At 40.9% G+C, this 20685-nt stretch overlaps 1 protein-coding gene across 1 annotated transcript in view; it reads left to right on the forward strand.

Moving 5' to 3' along the window:
• RTEL1 (regulator of telomere elongation helicase 1) overlaps positions 1-20685 on the forward strand; it is a 43915-nt gene that overhangs the window by 16703 nt on the left and 6527 nt on the right. The window contains exons 17-32 of the mRNA XM_066561446.1: positions 124-237; positions 1597-1637; positions 2416-2501; positions 3298-3375; positions 4064-4141; positions 5327-5470; positions 6221-6336; positions 7831-7954; positions 9133-9286; positions 11410-11564; positions 13573-13668; positions 14778-14985; positions 16118-16255; positions 16950-17066; positions 18758-19000; positions 20472-20642. Of these exons, the coding sequence (XP_066417543.1) occupies positions 124-237; positions 1597-1637; positions 2416-2501; positions 3298-3375; positions 4064-4141; positions 5327-5470; positions 6221-6336; positions 7831-7954; positions 9133-9286; positions 11410-11564; positions 13573-13668; positions 14778-14985; positions 16118-16255; positions 16950-17066; positions 18758-19000; positions 20472-20642 (2063 nt within the window). The remainder of the gene's footprint in view (positions 1-123; positions 238-1596; positions 1638-2415; positions 2502-3297; positions 3376-4063; positions 4142-5326; positions 5471-6220; positions 6337-7830; positions 7955-9132; positions 9287-11409; positions 11565-13572; positions 13669-14777; positions 14986-16117; positions 16256-16949; positions 17067-18757; positions 19001-20471; positions 20643-20685) is intronic.

The following is a 20685-nucleotide window of genomic DNA, read 5'->3' on the forward strand; positions in this document are numbered from 1 at the left end:
GGGGTGGAATGAGATGAGCTTTAAGGTTTCTTCTTACCAAACCACTCTATGATTCTGTGGTTCTGGAACTGGTAGGGAATCATATAATGGGTATGACTAGGATCTTCTTCTTTTTTTCTCCAGCCCTTTTCCTGTTTACCTGGAGAATCCTCATGTAATTGATAAACACCAGCTCTGGGTTGGGATCATTCCAAAGGGACCTGATGGAGCTGTGCTTACTTCCACCTATGAAAGAAGGTAATGAACTTCCATGTGGAATCCTGCTTTGAATGTTGAGTTCCAACATTTGGTTCTGTTAACAGGAGTATGCTAGTTAAGCAAGGGATCTCTAGTGGTTTTCTTGGATAAATGCTGAATAACAGCACCCTCTAACCACTGCTGTTGAAGGTCTGGAGGGGATCAGGTACCAAGGCACTGATAGTCCTTGATGGCCCTTACCAGCCTCAGCTGGGACTGCACCCACAGCCATCCCCCAGGAGCTTCACTGAGCCCTATCCTTTTTTTTTTTTTTTTGTTTGTTTGCTGAAGGCTTAATTGACTTGAAACATGACTGGCCTTTGCAATAGCTATTTTTATATTTAAAGCTTGTCACCATGCCCAGCCTCTCTTTCACCTCTGGGTTTCCTTCTTAAGGAAAACATGTCCAAAGATTTGTCAAGCTTTTCATCATCATTTTTCTTGCTTGTCTGGTCTTCCATCACTTTGTCTCTTTCTATCTGTTGTTCAGAGTTGGCAGTGCTTCTGCTGCCAGCAAAGGCCAGATATTCCATAGAACTGCAAAGGGACTCAGCAATTGTAATGGATTTTTACAGAGAAGTCATAATCTGGAAAACCCTCAGACTGCATTTCTCATTTTCAGAAGCTTTAGTGTGCTATTTCAGTGTATTTCTCTTGAAGATGCTGTCTTTTAAAGAAGGAGGGTTGGGGATTCCACCCCTCTAGGGCTTTTAGAACATGGGGATTTTTTGAAGGAAAGGGATTTGCTGTGTTCACTCTGTTTTGACAACATCTCTCTGTTGATACTGGCTTTTCTATGTCCTGTAAAAGTATATATGTTAGGTTTTTTCCCTGCATATATAAATTTTCTGGGAAAACAGTACACAAAACTACAGGGCACTGAAAAAAACAGAGCATAAAGGCATGAGAGAACAGGGGAGTTCTCAGTCAGGTGTGGAAGAACATAAATAGTCCTGCTCTCTGGAGAGCAGAACTTCTTCAGCCAAAGACAAAGTGATTTATTGAATACTAACCATAGTAACCAAACTGCAGCAATACCACACCTAATTGTAACGTTAGTCAGGCTTGGCAGACTTCCTGGCAGAACTCACGTGTGTTGCTACTCACATGGATACCTGTGCATTTTGAAATATTGAAGCTTAGATCATCTTCAGAGCTATCAATAAGAATATTTCATAGTATTAATAAAATGTAGTCCAGGTATTATTAATTCTTGCCCTTGGTGTTGGTGCTTGCCACAGAAGGGAGAGCATCTGGGAGTCTGGAAATGTTATTTTAGATGAATGTCAAAGGAAGTCAGTGTGGATGAAAAACATAGAAACAAATGCAATGGTGTTATTTGATTTTTCTTTTTTGTAGGTTTTCAGAGGATTATTTATCTTCTCTGGGGAAAACAATTGGTAAGTGAAGTGTGTGGGTTTCAGAAATGGGTTCATGCCCAGGATATTTGGAAATTTAGAAAGGACAATGCTAAAGAAGATACAGTAAGAGAAAGGTAAAGGATTGCAGTGCATAGCTTGCTGCTGTCAGGTTTTCTGTGTTTCTGCTTGCTCATGGCAACTGGCTGCTGCAATAGCACACTAAATGGAGTCCCTGGCTTCATATTTCCAAGTCTGGACTTCATTTTTAATGTCAGGAGTTTGTGTTTGGGTCAAAAATGTGGTTCCTAAATACAATCAGAAAGTGGCTTAAACTAGGAAATCAATAGCCAGAGATGATGCAACCAAGGATGAGCAGAGCAATTGAGAATCACAGAAAAAATCAGTGCAATTTTTTGTGATATTTTAAATTGTGTCAAGCCTGCCTGAAGACAGCATTTATTGTTTTGGTAATGTTTTATAATAGAATTACAAAGTCATAACACATAAGGACAGAATAAAAGATCATCTGTGTAGCTTGGCTAACATGATTGAAAAGAATCTGTTAAATCTAGAAATGCTTGAAGGATGTGGAGGAGAAATGAAATCTAGTTTGGCTTCTGTGTTAAAACTTACACCTTGACAAGATTATCAAATTATTTTAAGAAATTGAACAACTTCTAATACACAATCATTCATGTCAAGAAAGTAGAAAATATTTTGGAAGGAGGCCACACTGTTGTTTTTCCTCTGCAGTCCATGTTCTCCATCCCAGGATGAAAATGCCCCTCAGCTGCACACTTGTCTTCTCTCCCTGCAGGCAACCTCGTGCGAGTTGTGCCACATGGGCTGTTGGTGTTCTTCCCATCCTATCCTGTCATGGATAAGAGCCTGGAATATTGGAGAGTATGTTCATTGCTCTGCCTCTGTTACGTGGTTTGGTTACTTGCATCAGGCAGCTTGTAGTTATTCCATTTAACTATGCTAATTTAAAACTTTCTAGTGGAAGTGGTTGCTGCTCATGGCAGGGAGTTGGAACTAAATTATTATTAAGGTCCCTTTCAACCCAAAATGTTCTGGGATGCTATGAAAAATTCTTTGTTAATAAGTAAATTATAAAATCTGGAAGGTAAAATCTCAGGTAAGGCTTCTTTTATTTTGATCACAATATACTGAAGTGCAGTGCTGTAGAAACCAAACCCAAAAAAATCTTAATATATTATTCCATCTGATGCCACATTTTATTTAGTCATTACATCCTTTATTAAACCTCTGAATTAGAATTGGTCTCTGTTTCAATACTTGGGAGGGAAAAATACCAATATGAGCATTTCTCCTTTATTTTTAATTTGTAACCATTGCAGCTGTAACTCCTGGTATTTCTGTGCTCATGAGTTGAATGTCCCTGGTGAGATTTGCTAGAACAGTTCTGGTTTAAATGCTGCTTGAAAAGGCAGGGGCAGAGGTTTCATGCTGTGGAGTGGGACTGGGAGGTGAGTGCTGCAACTCTCCCATCTGCCTGACGTCTGAGGTGCACCAACTGCAAGGAATCACTGCTAATGCTCTCAGGGGGTGGCATGTTTCTGTTCCCATCTCTTCCTGTGTTTGGCAGGAGACGAGCAGGCTGTGGTGAAGAAGTGTTTCTGTTCTTGTGGTGTGAGCTCACTTGGCATTTCTGACCTGCTCCTTCTCTTTCCAACAGGAGCATGATTTTGCCAAAAGAATAGAAGAAGTGAAGCCGATGTTTGTGGAACCCAGGAATAAAGGAAGCTTTTCAGAGGTTGATTATTTGCATTACATACCTCTATCATTTTCAGAAATTGTTTATTTTTAATGACCTTCTCTCAGGTGTGTTTGGTGTGAAACACCCCAGTTTTTGGTCTAGGGTGAAAGTAAAACTCTGACTGCTACTTTGAAGTGTAGTTTTCCTGTTCATCCTTCCTTTCCTCTCTTGTCTGGCCATGCAGGGTTCAGTCTTCATTCAAATCTGCTGACGTAAAGCAGCCAATATACACAAGTGCTGAGTAATCAATCTGGTGGAAAGCTGTCACTTCAGTAGTCAGCATTTGTGAATGTTCTGCAGGACTTTTCCTCCCAGCTCATCCTGCTTTAAGAGTTGTTTAAGAGTTGTACAGTGTCATGCTATTTATAGCCATTCTGTTTGCTTCTTGGAATAATGAATATGTATAATTGCTTTCCTGTTTTGTCTATTTTACTTAACAATCTGCAGAAACACAGGATGGTCCATCTCATCAGAAGTACCTGAATTTTTTTATGCTTACTCAGATGTGTTCTGGATTTCACAGTGATATGAGAATTTTACTGAGAAAATAGCTTCTCACACTTGCAATTAGTTAAAAGTAAAGACAGTTATACTAAGCCAAATTAATCACAATTTAGATCTTAGTGTACAAAGATCTTAGTACAGGATAATACCATTCTTGCTCTTAAACTTGTTTATATTTTAGGTTATTGATGCCTACTATGATAAAGTTGCCTGTCCTAAGTCCAATGGAGCTGCTTTTTTGGCAGTGTGTCGGGGCAAGGTAATGTAACTGAGAATTCGTTTCATCTGAGATCATATTATGTAATTGATAGGAAAAAACTTCCTTTTGGATTTAAATACATTTCTTATTATTTGACTGTAATTATATGCAGGGAAAAAATAAGTGCTCTGAAGCATTTTCAAAATTAGGTCACATTTCTGTATGATTCACTCCTATTTTATTGGAGGGATGCATTTTGATTTCTCTGAAGTGGACGAGCATCATACTTGCATTTCATGTTGGCTACTCACTGAAAACATAACCCATTAGATGAGAGCAGCTGTTCTGGAGAACTGTAATGGATCAAGTTAAAACAACACTGCTGCAAACCAAACATAATGCTTAGCCTTAAAACACTTGCTTTATTAACTTCCTGTTCTGTGGATGCATTTGATGGCCTTGCCTTTGCATCTTCCAGTGCTGGTAAATTGACTTATGTTTATCAGTGGAAATATTGGTGAAATTACTCTTAGAGCCTTTTTGCTGCTGTTTACTGTATACCAGAAGAAGATACAACTTCTTTTGCAACTTTGGTCCCAGTTTTCAAAGAGGCTGTTGGAGTGAAGAAAAGACATGGCTCTCTCAAGTACTGTTGCTGAGATTTGGATAATTGATTCAGCTGAAAAACAAAACAGCTTTTTTTTTCCCTTGATTTTTTTTACAGTATGTTCAACTTTATTCATTTCACTAAGTGATTTACCAGCACAGTGAGCATGTACAAGGCACATGAGTGACAGATACTTGATGGAATGTCAACAGCACAGCTGCTGGGCATGGCACTATGGTCTGGTGAACCTGATGGCTTTATGTTATTGCTTTGAAGTGATTCTGTTAATTTTTACTGTCAGAGAAGATTTGCTATGTTGTTATGTCTTGTCAACAACTGAGGGTGTGGAAGGTTTAAACAAAGGTGTTGACATGTTCTCAATACAGCTGATCTTATCCAGGAACAGGACAGCTATTAATAGGGTTGGCTGAGCTGTGCTTTGGCAGAGGAAAAAGCCAAGTATAAACTCCCGGTAATAAAAGAAAAAAAAAATCTAGTTGAAATTATTCATTGACACTATTGATTAACTACACCAGGCCAGGGAGTTAATTGAATGGAGAGAAAGGTCCAACAACTGCTGAATTGCTCTGAAATGTCACTGCAAACTCCATTGAGGATGGAAAACTCTGTCCCTGCAGGCCAGTGAAGGCTTGGACTTTGCAGACATAAATGGACGAGGAGTCATCATTACTGGGCTTCCATTTCCCCCTCGTATGGAGCCTAGAGTTGTTTTAAAGATGCAATTCCTGGATGAGATGAGGAAAAGTGGTGCAGGTGGACAGGTAAGACTGGGCAGCTTCTCACTCTTGGCTATTTGCATGTTCTTGTCATTGGTTCTCTCTCTTGTCCCAGTGGGTTCTGGGTTTTGTTATCCTCTCAGTCTCGTGGGACCATGCATATCAGAAATTCAAACAGCTTGGGAATTTGTTACAAATCCAGCCACCTTTTTTAAACAGTGTTGAGGGTTCCATGTTCTGTAACAGTCTTAAATGTAGGCCCTAATAAAGGTTGTAATTAAAGTTTACAAAATCTTTGTATGTGTGTTATCCATCTCTTGTTCTGAGGGACGTTTTTCATCCGGAGAGTGGATGGGCAGGAAGAATGGCCTGTGCTGGCAATTTTGGGAATGATTGTTTTGTACGTGTGGTGGTGTGTGTTGGGGTGTTTGGGTTTGGTACTCTATTGCTTCAGGCACAAGAGTGAATGACATTACAATTTAGTCTGATCTACAGTCTTAAAGAATATGGAGTCTGTTGTACTGCCAGGGCTCTGAGTGCACCATACAGGAAATAGCCTCTCCAGCTGGACATTGGTACTTGAATTTTCTGTGCTCTGGAAATCAGGTGTGACTTTTGAGTCCACCTGTCTTTGGTTTTCCTCAGCTCTTTGAGACTTGTCAGTATATCTGGTTGATATTATCCAACATCTGTGCTTCACTTTTTATTTCTTTAGGAAAAAAATAATGGTTGTACAGCACAGAGAATACATTTTACCTGGTAAATAATGTTAATTCTTCTTCCTACCTCTTGCAGTATCTGTCTGGGCGTGAGTGGTACAGTCAGCAAGCGTCCCGGGCTGTCAACCAGGCCATCGGCCGGGTCATCAGGCACCGCCAGGACTACGGGGCCATCTTCCTGTGTGACCACAGGTAAACCCTGGCTCACTGAATCCCTGAATATTTGGGGTTGGAAGGAAACTTAAAGCTCATCTCATTCCAACCCCCTGCCAAGGGCAGAGACACCTGCCCCAAGCCCTGAAGCCCTATCCAACCTGGCCTTGAGCACTTCCAGGTTTGGGGCATCAACAACATCAACAGCTTTATATCCCAGCATAGGTGCTGGTATTTTGAATATAAGCGTGCTGATGTTGCTCTTTGGAAAAGGCTACTGTTCATAATAATAAAATTAATTTATATAACAGGTTATATAATATTGCACTACTTCAGGAAACTAACTGGATTGTTATCTTCTGCTCCCCATCCATGTAGTCTTGGAGCTGCAGAAGGAGATCAATGGTTTTAATGGAAAATAAACCAATTTTTGGAATTCATGTTTGTAATACCATGGGAAATTATGTGACAACAATTTATGGTCTTGGATTTTCTCCATCTTTCATTTGAGATGGCAGTCATCAGCACTGCAGTGTTTTGAGAGAAGAAGAATGGAAATGAGGACAGATTGTGTTACTGAAACAATACTATTTATAGTAATATCCTATATTAACAGTACACTGCATTAATATCTGTTTCTGTTGTCCTATTTATATTATAGGCAACAGGAGTTTATTTGGTAGTACGTGGAATCAGCAAAGCCCTTTCTCCTGAGTGAAGGCATCACCCCATTATATTTACTGCACTGTTATGACTTTGTGTTGCTGCTCCTCTCTTGTCCTTTTGGATAGTGTCTTGGTTTGAAAAGCCAGGTGTCAGCTAAGGAAGGCAGGAGCCTCCCTTGAAATGGAAAATGTAAACCCCCTCCTTCCAAGTTATAATTTTGAAATTAAGGGGCTCTCAGGCAAAGATATGGGAGTAGAAAAAACAGTTCTTTATTAGGAAAATAAAAATGTAGCAATACAAAACAACAGTGACAGAGTCAGAATACAACCTGGCACTGTGTGGGTCAGGGTGGTGGCAGCACTCCCATTAAATGGTGGCTGCAGTGCTCTTGTAGTGACGGATGTGGTTCTGGTGGAGCACTGACTCTGTAGAAGGGTAGAGTTTTCCTCTAAAGGTCCAGTGGTGGTGCAGATGGGCCTGGTCTTCCTCTGGGAATCCAGTGGGAAAGGGTTGCCTGTGGTGTTCCAAATCGCAGATTATATCCAGGTAGGAATGCTTGGCTCCTCCCCCTGGGCAGAGCATCTCCCAGTGGGATGATGTCATTTTATCAGCCATGCAGTGAGACTCAATGGCCCATTAACAAAAGATATCTCCCTGGAGGGAGGCTGGGTGGAAGAGATAAAAGAAAACTGCTCCACATGGCTTTAACACAAGATAACTGTCCCACTTAATTCTAACAGGTGGCAATAGAATACACAACCCGGCCTCATCTTGCATTGCAACCTAAGACAGATAGTGATCTAGGGTTCTTTTAATTAATTTAGCCCAACCTGGCAAATAATTCTCAGGTTTTCCCATCCTGCCCAGGTTCACAACTTGTGATGTCAGGGGCAAACTGCCCTCGTGGGTCCGACCCTACGTGAACGTTTTTGACAACTTCGGGCACGCAGTCAGAAGTGTCTCCGTCTTCTTTCGTGTTGCTCAAGAAAGGGTAAGTGTCTTTTCAAAAACCCCCAAAATGAACAACCACTTTCCTGAATAGTGTTGGAAACTGGGAATGCTAAGCTAGGTGGGAGATGTGAGAGAATCACAGATGGTCTCAAATTGGAAGGGATGCTTAAGGATCACTGAATCCAGCTCTCTGCTCCTCACGAGCCTGCCCAACATGGGGTCACTTGTCACTTCTAAACACTGGAAGATTTACTGGAAGGAGGTATGTCTCATCTTTCTCATGAGTGATCTGGGACAGGATGTTGTTCTTATGCTGGGCAACTCATTAGGTTACATCACCGAAATAACTTCCTCTTCCAGCTCCTCCTAAATAAACATGTATTTATTGGCTGGTATGCAAATCCTGGAACTGATATTGGCATCCAGAGGCTTTCTGTCTCAGGGAGAGGTTATGTGTGTGGAAGAATCATACCCCAAAATTTAAATTGAAGCTGACTAGTAATAAAGAGTAATACAAATCATCAGTTGTTATTGCAGTTCAACACTGGGTCATCTTTACTAAAATAGCTTCTCCATTAGCATTAGGAAGCTGATGTTGTCTGTAATAGTTCCTTGATTAAAAAAGTAATATTGTAAAAAGGCTTCCTAATTCACTGGAGAAAATCATAGCAAGGAATGGGCTGGAAGCCAGAATGGGAAATTCTTTGCTTCCAAAACAGAGGTTAAGATTAAAATAAGCACTTAAAAATTTCATTTACAGACTTGAACAGCTTCCTGGAAGATGCTTTAGCCAACTACAAGGCTAAATTAGTTGTTCAGGCTGATTAGTTTCATATGAATGATGCTGTAAGACTTGATGATCTTTTCTGATTATGAGTGACAGTTTCATGGTAAATCAAAAACACAACCCGATGTGCTTTGTCAGAAGGAGCTGTTTTTGCAGGCATAGCATTAGGAACTGATTTTCTTTAGCAGGTCCTGATCCTTTTTCTGCTACCAGGTCACTTAGAGTGCACTTACTGCACTTCAGCTGTGTCACTGGGGAGCTGTTTGATCCTTTTTATCAAAAGCCCATAAACCCAGAGTGTGTAACAGTCTTTCTGCCAAAGGTTATTTGGGGAAAAGAAGATGTCTTTGGATTGTTGCTGAGATTTTTAGTCACAGATGGAGTGGAAAAGTGGCCTTTGCCTGTTGTAACACTTTGTAAACTGCTTGCAGATGCCCCCACCCCTGCCTCAGTGCCCTCCTGGACATGCTGGTTCCCTAAGTGAAAGCAATGCAGCACCATCTACTTCATCTGAGCAGGTCCTCTCCTTGCAAAAAGCTAAAAACCTGGATGATCATGTTCCAAGTTTGAAGAGGAAAAGGAAAGGTAATGTTTGGGTCCTCACAGATGCACCTTTCTGTTTTAAGCTGAACCATGACAAGGAGGATCAAGAGGCTAGAAACTGAAATGGGAGAGAAAGCAAGGAGAGCTCAAGGAGACTGATGTAAAAATCTGGTCAGAAGGGACACAGTTAAGCATTAGAAAATGGAGGAAACCAGTTGCAATTGAAAAGAAAATTGCAGAGAAAAGAGGCAGATGGGGCTGGCAAAATTGTCCCACAGAGAAGGAGGAGTTTTTGGTAGAGTATCACAGATAATTTGGAAAATAAGACCTGGAAGTCTCTTTCTGCCTAGCACTGGCTTCCATATGTCCTTATTCCATCCTGTTGTATAGATGACTCTTACTCAGTAATCTAAGAAAACAAAAAGAACATGGGAACAAAGCAATATTTAAAATTTTGTGGGTAGAATGCTAAAGAATAAAGCTAAACAATAAAGCATTTTTCATGTCAGATATTCTTTCAGCGCTCTAGACTGCTTGCTGGTTTGGAATAGAGCAGTGAAGTTTGTTTAAAGCTGTGGTTCCTAATCAGTTATGAGTGAGGGTGAATTCACATTGCCTTTAAGCCAGTTGTTACAGATAAGTAAGGCTTTAAAAAGCCCGGTAACAGCCAGTGTAATTGCTGGTTATTGTTAAAAGGGATTACTTTGGCCACCACTTTTTTCCCCCTCTCAGTTTCCAACTGTGCACTTTTTGCTCCTTTACTGATTTGAGTCCATCTTTTGTGCAGTTGCAGAGTGAGCAGCTGAGCTTTGCTGAACCAGTTTATTTACCTTTCATACACTTGACTGCCAGATCCATCTCACAGAATGGGCTGGAATGTATGAGTGGAGGTGAAGGGAGGAAACTGCATTTCCTGTTTAATAGAGATTTTCAGTTGCATTGCATCAGCTGTAACGTCAAACTCCGGTGTAGTCATACTGATCATAATATATTCCCATTCTTATCAAGATAGTGACTTTCCTCAGTAACTGACTGCTGGAGTGATTCCACAAAGTAGTGGAAATACGTTTTGAAGGTAATGCCTTACAGAAATATCTAGCTGATACTAATTTGACAAAATTCTTATATTTGAAACCTGGATTCTGATTAGTGAGAATATGTAATTTGGGACCTTGGTGACTATGTCTTATGGGTATTGATACTATAAGAATTGTAGGCTTTAAAAAACTTGCTCTGTTTAAAAGTAATAAATCATGGTTTGTACCAAAATCTCTTAAAAATTCTGGAACTCAGTTTTGGGAAAATCCATAAATCTAAAATTGAACACAGCTGCTGCAGTAAGACTTTTTCCTAATAAAGCCTCTGATTGGCCTTATCATAAAGCAGAGCAATAGGGCTCAGGAGCTCAGTCCTGGGTAGGGACTGGGTAGGGTGCCCGAAGCTCGCTCATGCCAAGACCGCAGGGCTACCATCTAGCAAGCATGGTGATTATCAGCTCTATAGTGATTGCAAGCTCTCAAGATTTCAGCTCTGCTTGCTTGGTAGTGGTGCCCTGGGCTTGAGGCTGCTGCAGAGAGAGGGGAGAAGGAGAAGGCGCAGGCTGTTCCACAGAGATGGCTTTATTTGGGGAGGTCCGTGAAGGGTCTCTGCTCTTCTTCTTTCTCCCCTAATGGGGTACAGTATGCTTCTTTTATAGGGTTGGAAAGGATCCAAGCTTGACCAATGGTAAGGGGTTAACATGACATTGTCTTATAGGGTTACAGAGATAGGTTAAGGGCGGAGGACAGGGAAACAGGAATTTTCTTTTGCTGTTTCAGCATTCCTATTGTTCAGATTCTCCATGGTGCTTTTCCCAAACTTATGGGGTTTACTACATTTTCCCATTGATCCTAAGCCATTTTGGGGTTAAGTGACTTGAGGAAAAGTTTGAGAGCAGACTGCCAGGTTGTGGTAACAAATGCTTCAGCAATCTTGGAAGTGATGTATAAAAGCAGTCTTCTTACTAAATTGTATAATGTAATTTTGCAAGAGGTAGAAGATTATTTAATTCATCAACACATATTTGTGTGTTGCTTTGTAAGATGGGAAGATATCACTAAATTAAAGAAAATGTCGGAGAGAATGTGGAGTGTGAATTTGTCTCCTGTGTTGTGTTATGATGGCAGTAAATGGAGATGGAGCACCCAGCTTGTGTGTGGAATATGAACAAGAGTTTGTCTCACCCCGAAGAAAATGTGTTGGGCTCTTGGATGCCTTGGAGCGCAGTGAGAAGAGCAGTGAAGATGCAGAGGAGGAAACTGATTTGCAAGGAGAGGAAAAGGTAATGGCAAAATTCTTCCTTATAAGTAAAAATTACAAGCTCTAAAGCAAAATGGTTTTGGCATCCAGAGAACCAGCTCAATCCTCTGTTGAGAAAAGCTCACTGTAATCAGCACCAGTAACTGCAGGTTCGCATAACTAAATTAATCAAAGGGTTTCCTTGCCACTTTCAAGTAGATGATCGACAAGTATGTGCTTGTTCTGTGCTCCAAGGCTGCTGACCAGAGATTCCTGGAAGTTAACCACACTTTCTGAGGAGCAAGGAGCTCTCAGAGAAGGGATTTGTAAATACACAACTTGTCCTGGGTGGACTCTGTGTCAACACTTGGTATGAGACCAGATATTCAAAAAAGAGTGGGAGAGGGTTTAGAAATTGCATTTACAGATGAAAATCTTTGATTTGCCCCAGCGAAAGAATGTTCTGACTTGTGGAGTATTTTATCTGAATCAAAAATCTTCTATCACAAGATCAACAAAGCTGCTTCTGTGCTGTTAATTGTCTTTCCTCTTGGATTGCTATTTTTGATACATCAGTGATTAAGATGTGTTCTTGCTTTCCCAAAATCCCTGTTTGCAGTCATTGGAGAGGTGACTGCCTTTACTTGGCTGGAGGATTTTTACTGTTGGCTTGCAGACCCATTTAGCAATGCCTATTGCAGCATTCTTAAGTACTTTGCTCAGGGGAAGAATGCCTGAGGTAAAATGTGTAAATGTAGGAGTGTCTGGGGGATATCTGAGTAGGCCCAAGGCAAGGACATGGATGGAGACACGTACAGAACAGAGGGAATGTACAAAGGGCAGCAAATATTTAACTTGTGTGCAACCAAGCGGGAAATGGGCTCTGTCACCCAATGGCCATGGCATTGACACCAAAACCTATTCTTTGGAAAGCCTGGCACATTTCCAGGGACTTTGGTAACTCAGGTGCAGAATATTCTTAACACAGCTGCAGTGCTTTTGGCAGAGCTCAGCATTTCCTGGAGTTAAGTAAGCTGATAAGCCCAATAGCTTGACAGTTGCTCAGGTCCACTTCCTATTTGTGTATTTGGCCTATTTGTGTATTTGGCATGGCTGCTTGTCTGAGGCTCATGGAGAGCTCTGGGGTCACCCTGTGCTGCTTCCAAATTGATGACCTGATCCCAGCAGTCTGGTGAGTGTAGTTCTGAGACAGGCAGTGGCTCTCAGGCAGCCAGCTTTCACTCTGAGTCCAGCACTGAGCATTGGATTTGGACTGAGGATGGGGTTGGTGTCATTTCCTGTCTTCACCATTCAGCATAGTATCTGTGTTATCATTTTTCCTTTAATCAAAATTACACTGCACTCTTGATCCCTAAATAATGAAAGTTTAACTGCTCTCATTCTGAAAGAATTTGCTTTGCCATCTCAAAAATTCACAATACAAGTAATAATTTCTCAATCTCTTCAAGTAATAACAGTTCCCCGTAGTCAGATTTCTTTGTGAGTTATACTCATGTCTAGGAATCCTTTTTTCTGCTGAATCATGCTTTTCAATGCGCTGCCTGTACACAGCACAGGACTAAGAAGATGGTTTTGATAATTTTTCTGATTTACTGTATGTATCATAAATATTTTACTTGCTGCTTATATTCCAATTCTTCACTCCTTTATGTAAAGAGAATTCCAGGCAGGAAAGTGAAAGGGAGTGTGACCCACTGGTTACACACAGTCTGTGTACACTCTCAGGCTGCCCTGGAACAGTCTGCTATGAGTCCAGCTTTTCTTAGCCAGGAATTTGCACCCTCAAGACCAACTTTGTCTTTCATTTCTTATAGTTTGGTCTCTGTGAGTTGTCCAGTAAATTTTTACCCTCTAGAAACAGGTATGTGCCCAGGCTCTGTTAAAATAATTTAGGTTGACTTGTTTCACTTCCTTGAATGGTATCACAAACTGGGTTACCAGGTTTTACTGCAGGAAATACCTAAATTAAATGGGCAACAACTCTGAAAAGCATTTTTTGTACCTTACTTACTTTCTTTTAATCTTCACAGGCACATCGTCTGTCCACGCTTTCCCTTCAGTATGAGAAGAGATTAACAGATGAACAGAAAGGAGGAAGGAAGAAAATAAAGCTAGTCAGCAATACAGTATGTGTTTCCCTGTTGTCTGTGCCATCCCTTTGCTTTATAGATTGCTTTAATTTGAATTGGAAATTTCCAGGCAGACAGATAAGTGATGCTAGAACAAGTGTTTTTTCTCCAAATTGTAAATATTTATCTGTGCACATCTGAAAGCTATTTGTTGTGCTCTTTCCCAAATCAGGACATCCCAGACCAAATCAAGGTCCACGTAGGGTGGTAGGTGAAAAGAATTGTTTTCTGACACTGATTGCTTTGTGAACAATTTGACCGGGGTGGTGGGTGGTTTCACTCTTTTTGATAAAAATGGAATAGTTCAGTTGGCAGGGACCTACAATGAACAGCAAGTCCAGCTGCTGTGGTAGAGCCTCGAATGGTTGTAATGACCAGTTTGGGGGAAGGGATCACATATTACCCCCATGAGGTGGATCATGGTTGTGCGTTAGCTCTGCAGCTGTGCATTAATGTTTTGTCCTGTCTCCAAACCCAGTTAACTCATTATGCAGCTAATTGCTTAAGTCACAATAAATTCAGGAGAATTCCCTGGGTGATGTGAGTGCCAGTAGTTGTCCAAGGTGCTGTCCTGACTGGATATTCCCTGTCTGACAATCTGCCAAGCACCTGGCTAACGAAACTGATCCCAAAGCCAATAATATGCACGAGAAGATAGAAGGAAGAGAACAGGTTCATGCAAAAGGTTGTGTTTGGAGTTTGTTGCTATCTGATGTCATGATGAGTCAGCTCAGCCTCCAGCTTTGGCATAGATGTCATTTTGTTAACCCTTCTCCTAAGAATAGAATTGTGCAATGATACTTGGCTGCCTTCTCTAGGAATTTTTCTTGAAGTTATCTGTTTTGGCAGTTGTCAAGATGAATTATGGGGGTGACTGCCACAACTACAGCCCGTTAGGTGGAAACATCCATGCTTTAGTGGAGAGAGTGATGCCGCTCGCTGGGCCATTGGACTGGATGACTTTAGAGGACTTTTCCAACCACAGCTGTTCTGTGATTCCTTTCATTATCCTGTGTGCTGTTGGCATTGTAAACTAAATTGCTCCACCTGAAATTAACCCCTCATGTGCTGCTTTTGACTAATGAGGGGCGTTTCTTGCCTTGCAGCAGGAGCGCAGAACGGAGCCGGCGGAGCCCAAGAAGGCGCGGGCCACGTTTTACATTGCCACAGTGAAGGACACCCTGAGCCAGCAGAACTATGAGCTCTTCTCCAAGGCTCTGCAGCAGTACAAGAAGACAGATGACTTCCACGCCATGCTGTCCCAGATGAGCTCCCTCTTTGTAGAGGATGAAAAAAAGCACGTCTTGCTGCGAGGTACTTTCAGAATGTTTGTGCATCCCTGGTGTATTTGTAGATGTGACTTTCATCTTTTAAACAGGCTTGAGTACTTCAGAAATGTTTTAGATGTGAAGTACAACTTAATTAAGATGTTTCATCACTTTATATTCCCAGATAAAACAGAAGATTTTCATCAACCTGATCATCATGTGTTAGCTCCTATCTTGACTTGAAGAAAATCATATTCTGTGGAAGTTTGTGTTATTTTAAGCCTTATCTAAAAGTACAGTGACTTATTCCTGGTACTTTGGAGATCAAAAGTGTGATTGTGTGAGTTGGAGAGATGCTTTCATAAGAGTTCTGTGCTAAAGCAGTAAATAGAATATAGAGAGAAATTTTCTGTTTAGATAATTGTGAGTATAAAACAAAGGATCTGGGCAAACGTGGATACTTACTGCACTGGCAGGTTTTATATTGCCTTTTAACAACTGTACTGATAGGAACCAAATTCCCACCAAGATTTCTTCCGGTTTAACAGTAGTTTCTGTGTAATTTTCATAGTTATGCATTTATTTATAGTTTCAGGGAAATTCTAAGGTTAAAGAATGGGAAGCTCAGTCACTTGGTTTCCCAATTCCCTATGATCTACATAAGTAAGAAAATATTTGATCATCAAATCAAGGTCTAAATCTAGTTTTGAAAACTGTCAGGCACCTGAAACCTAAAGTTGTTTTAATGTTTAGGGTTCTGGTTGGCCAGCATTTTGTGGGGAGTAAGTAACATGAGGTGTTAAGTTAACAGTTCATCAGTTATTTGAAGTATCAGCCTAGCAGTTACTTGGATCTCATGGTTTCTGAGGCACCTCAAGGGCTGTTTCACTGAGAGGTGAGTTACTTCATATTTACCTTGAAAAAATGAGGTTTTACCTCCTGGTGATAATATTGCTCAACGTTTACACAATAGCTGACTTTGTGTAATTTGTAAGTGTGCTTATTGTATAAATATTAGATGAAAGAATTTAGATTTTAATTTATTTAGTTGCACCTTTTTATCTAACCTTGAAGTTCCGCTCTTGTAGCTTTCGGTAGCGTTTATTGCCTGTTATGGATTGATTTTTTTTTTCCTTTCTTTCTTTCCCCCCCCCCCTTTTCCCTCTCTCTGATGCAAGATTTTTACCAGTTTGTTCGACCCCAGCATAAAAAGCAGTTTGATGAAGCGTGCTGCAATCTGACTGGATTGGGCTGTGGCTACAAACCTGAGCACAGCCTCCCACGGGAGGAGAGGGAGATCCTGGCCAAGAGAATGGGTGAGAGCTTGGTTCAGTTGTAGCATTTGAAGGACAAATGTCCTTGTTCACCCAGTCATAGAGCAGGATGTGAGATGTAGAAATGCAAGGAAGTTCAATTTAATCAATGCTGAGCTAAGTTTCTGCTCTCCATGATCCTCTTGCCTTCCCTTGAGCTGTGCAGATGCCTGAGCATTGGTTACTGCAGAGTTGATAACGATGTCATTTTGTTTCAAAAGGGGATTTTACTGATCTGCTTAAATCATTTACTCTGGGGAATTAAATATTAAATGACCTTGTGTGTGTCTTCTTTGCTGCCCACATAGTGCCAGCAGAATTGTGAATAGAGGATGATTGTGTCCTTACAGAATTTGTCAAATCTATGAAATCCTGGAGCAGTAAAGTTCTGAAAAAGTGGGGTGTTAGCTCATCATCAGAGAAATAAATCTGTGTGGAATCCCAGACTGGTTTGGGTTGAAAGGGACTTTAAAACTCATCCAGTTTCACCCCCTGCCATGGGCAGGGACACCTTCCACTATCCCAGGTTGCTCCAAGCCCCATCCAGCCTGGCCTTGGACACTTCCAGGGATGGGGCAGCCACAGCTTCTGTGGGTTGCTCAGATGTTTTCAGCACGGGATGGCATACATTGAAATGCACCATTCCATGTTCCTTCTTCCCTAAATTCACTGTTAATGGACTGGTTTTGTTTAACAGAAGAAAAACAGAGCCAGCAGAAAAGTACATTCTCTGAGGCCTCATGTGCTCAGCTGAACCCTAGGCTCCACCTGAACCAAGGAGGATCCCACTTGACAACAGGACTCAATAGTGCAGGTATCCTCCCATGTTTAATAAAAACCAGTCTATTGTGTTTTATTTCATCACTGACTGGAAGTTCTCCTGGGGCAAACCAGTGTTCTTAATGCTTGCCTAGCACAGTGGCTCCCCCTCTGTAGGTGGGAAGGGTGATAATTCAGAATTTTCAGTAAGGATTGTGCAAGACAAAACACAATAGTCAATAAAATAAATCAAGTTGCATGTGAAAGAAACCAGCTGAATCCAGATACTTGGACTAGAGGCTGAGCTGGGAAAAGTGGAGGTTGAGCACAGGTCTGCTGGGCTTCCTGTTTGTCCAGGGTCCATGAAAGGGAGCCATTTAAGGAGTGTGAGTTAAGATTACATCAGTATGAATTCAGGTATGTAGAAACTGTTTCATTTTGTTCTTGGTGTAATGTGTACACTCCCTCTATGGACAGCCTGGCTTTTTCTGCAGAAACAGAGAGTACTAAGTGTAATCTCTGTGTGCATCCCTCTAATCTCACTCTATCCAGTATTTACCTTCAAGCTCATGGGCTCATTTATTTAATTATGGGTTTTCCTGAGAACAGCTGGGAATTTTTTGTGTTTCTCACAAGGAAATGAGTAGGATCATTGGACAGCTTAGAAGTCTTTCTTTAGAGGACAAAGAATAGTCAAATGCTAATCCTTTATTTAAAAAAACAAGCCAGTTTCCTGGAAGGCTTTAAATACTTCTAATACGTTAAGCTATACTATTTCTTTTTATTTGTTTTTCCATTTTCTTTTCTATTTTGAGGATATTTGAATAAAGCAGAATCTTTAGTAATTATCTTGTCCTGAAATCATTAGAATGGTTTCACAGAAACTTGTTTCCACAAAAAGTAACTGAGAAAATAATAGGAGTAAATGGATGTGTTATTTCTATGCCTCCTTGAGAAGAGAATGCCTCTGTGGAAATATAAGAAAGCTCTAGGATATGCAATAAATACTGCTTATAAAGTGCACACCCAATTTTTTCACTTCCACCAAATTGAATGAAGCCTGTGTTTTGAAACCTACTTATCATTATTATCAAATAAAGGACTTTTAAAGATCCAGATACCAAGCTATGTGGGAGGTTAATTTAAATAAATTTCTTATCATATCCCTCATCCATATTTGCATGCCTGTGATATGCAAACCAAAATATTTTTCTCTGAAACATAGCAGAAATCAGAGAATAATATTGTAAATAAAATTCACTTGGCATTTAGCAGAATGTTCCGAGCTGCTTCTATCTTTTGCAGACCTCCTGCATGACTCTTGTGCTCTCTTGAGTGCTGTTTCAGGTCAGATAGTATTTTTTGACATCATTTTCCTGTTAGGAAACACACACCCCACTCCTTGTCTGCTCTTATTATTAAGGGGTGAGAAATCTGAACTTTAAAGTTACCTATTTCAGGCCAGCAGAGTTGGTTTACCCATCTGTTTACCCTCATTCCCTCGTGACCTTCTGACACATTTCTCCATTTAAAACTATCAAGGAGCTCCAGAAGATGCTAAAAGTGATCCCCAGAATAAATTTGTTCTGCTGCCATTTCCAGAAGCAGGTCTGGCCATGCTGGGCAGGTGGGGTTGGTTTCACCACTTTGAAATAGTTCAGGAATTCCCTCCAAATGTGAGAAGTGGATATAATGGAGTGACCTGTTTGTTCCTCAAGCCCTGCTCACGCGTTCTTTGTCTCCCAGGGCAGAATGCCAGTGCAGCTCCAAGGAAAGAGGCTGAAAAGGCTCCAGGCTCCAGGAGAGAGCATCACCAGGCCCTCAGGACTGCCTATCTCAGTGATGTGCAGAGGGCTTTGGATAAAAGCAGCTACAGCCAGTTCTATGAGGCTCTGCTGGCTTACAAGAAGACGGATAATTACGATGCCATGGTGTCAGTGATAGCAGCCCTCACCACCGAGAGGCCACAGGACTTTCATCTCCTACAAAGTAAGGGGTTTTTCTAAAAATCATTCTTATTTATTTGAAAGGAAAGTGTGGGTGCTGTGGTCTCATGTGAGGTCTCACCTTTTAGTTTAGCTACCCAGATCAGCAGAGCAGCTGGAACAGTGGGTTCAGTGAATGCCATTCAGACAGCAAAACATGAAAAGGTTCTGAAATGTTATCTCTGTCTGCTCTGGTAGAAATTGTCCATTAAAAACATTACACAACATCTCAGTAATTCCAGTCCTAACCTTCGTCCCACCTGTTTTTTCTCCTCAATTACTACAACTGCTGTTTAGAAAGGGCAGTGCTGACTATTGAACTGACCCAATTTTATTCCCATGACCAGTGATTGCTGTACTGGTGCTAAGTTCTTAGATCACTTCCAGGTTTCAGGATAAGCAGTTAGGCTTTTGATTTACTATTCTTCTACAGAGCTTCAGCTGAAAATATTTCTGGAGCTGTGATATAATTTATTTTGTTGGAAGTGGTTTGTTTTGTTTTATTTTCCTTTCATGGGTTTAGTGATGGAAGAGTTTAGGGAGCTACAGGTTTTTCAAATTTGAAATTGGACTTAATTGTTTGAAAGAAGAAGAGGCATTATATGCTGATCCTGACTGCCTGAATGGTGATATTTTGTGTGATGTGACACCTCAGTTCCACCTTCTCCCACCTCTCTGAGGTGACTCTTCACTGGAAATGATGCATTCGTTTTATCCTGGGAAATGCTGATGCAATTTTGTTTGTTGTCTTTAGCAGATAACAATAAATATTCCGCTGGCCTTGAATAGGTACTGTAGTCTGCAAGTTGTGAGAGAATACCCTTATCCTGGTGTGTTAAGTAATTGTTAAGTTAGATTAGTCTTGGCAAAGTGGAGAGTGGGAGAAAATGAGCTGTGTGAGTCATAACCTCCCCCTGAGCACTCTTTCACAGTCACTGTCTCTGCTGAGCAAATGTTTTGACCTCAGAAGACCTTGAGGTGGAATTGTCTGTGCTTGGCAGTAAGTCATAATCGGGGTTTTTTAGAATTTCTGTACGTGTGTTGTGAATCCTTGTCAACCAAACAAGAATTTCTGTATGTGTGTTGTGAATCCTTGTCAACCAAACAGTAACAAGAAATTTCCTTCCTGAGGGTCTCTGGATATTGTGTTCTTAGATCACTTCTCAGGTGAAGTGCTGGGGTGTGTGTTTATTCTGAGCTGTAGAGAGTGGAAGAATTTCAATACAAATTGGGATTATTTTCAATACTAAATACTCATCTGCCTTCTGGCAAGGAAAGCCCCGTAATTATAAAAATCACAAAAGCATCAAGTGTTTCACCAAGCTGAATATACTCTGAGGAATCTGACTGATATTATTCAGCTTCCAAAGAATTTCTCCCCTCCAAAGCAACGAGTTTTCCATGGTCAGGCACTGATTTTCTTATGCATTTGACTGTATTTTCCTATGCACTTGACTGCATTTTCTTTTGGCCAGGGTTTTACATGTTTGTGCGTCCTCACCACAAAGAGCAGTTCAGAGAGCTGTGCAAGGGTTTGACTGGAATGGTCTGTGGTGATGGAGAGAAGCAACTGCACCAGCTGGAGCAAAGTGAAGGGAAACCCCAGAGCATGGAGAGCTGCACAAAAGGAATCAGCCACATACAAGGTAGGGAATGAACAGTTGTCACAAGTTTAGAATCTCACTTATT

This window comes from Molothrus aeneus, chromosome 17 (assembly GCF_037042795.1).
Source record: "Molothrus aeneus isolate 106 chromosome 17, BPBGC_Maene_1.0, whole genome shotgun sequence".
NCBI lineage: Eukaryota > Metazoa > Chordata > Aves > Passeriformes > Icteridae > Molothrus > Molothrus aeneus.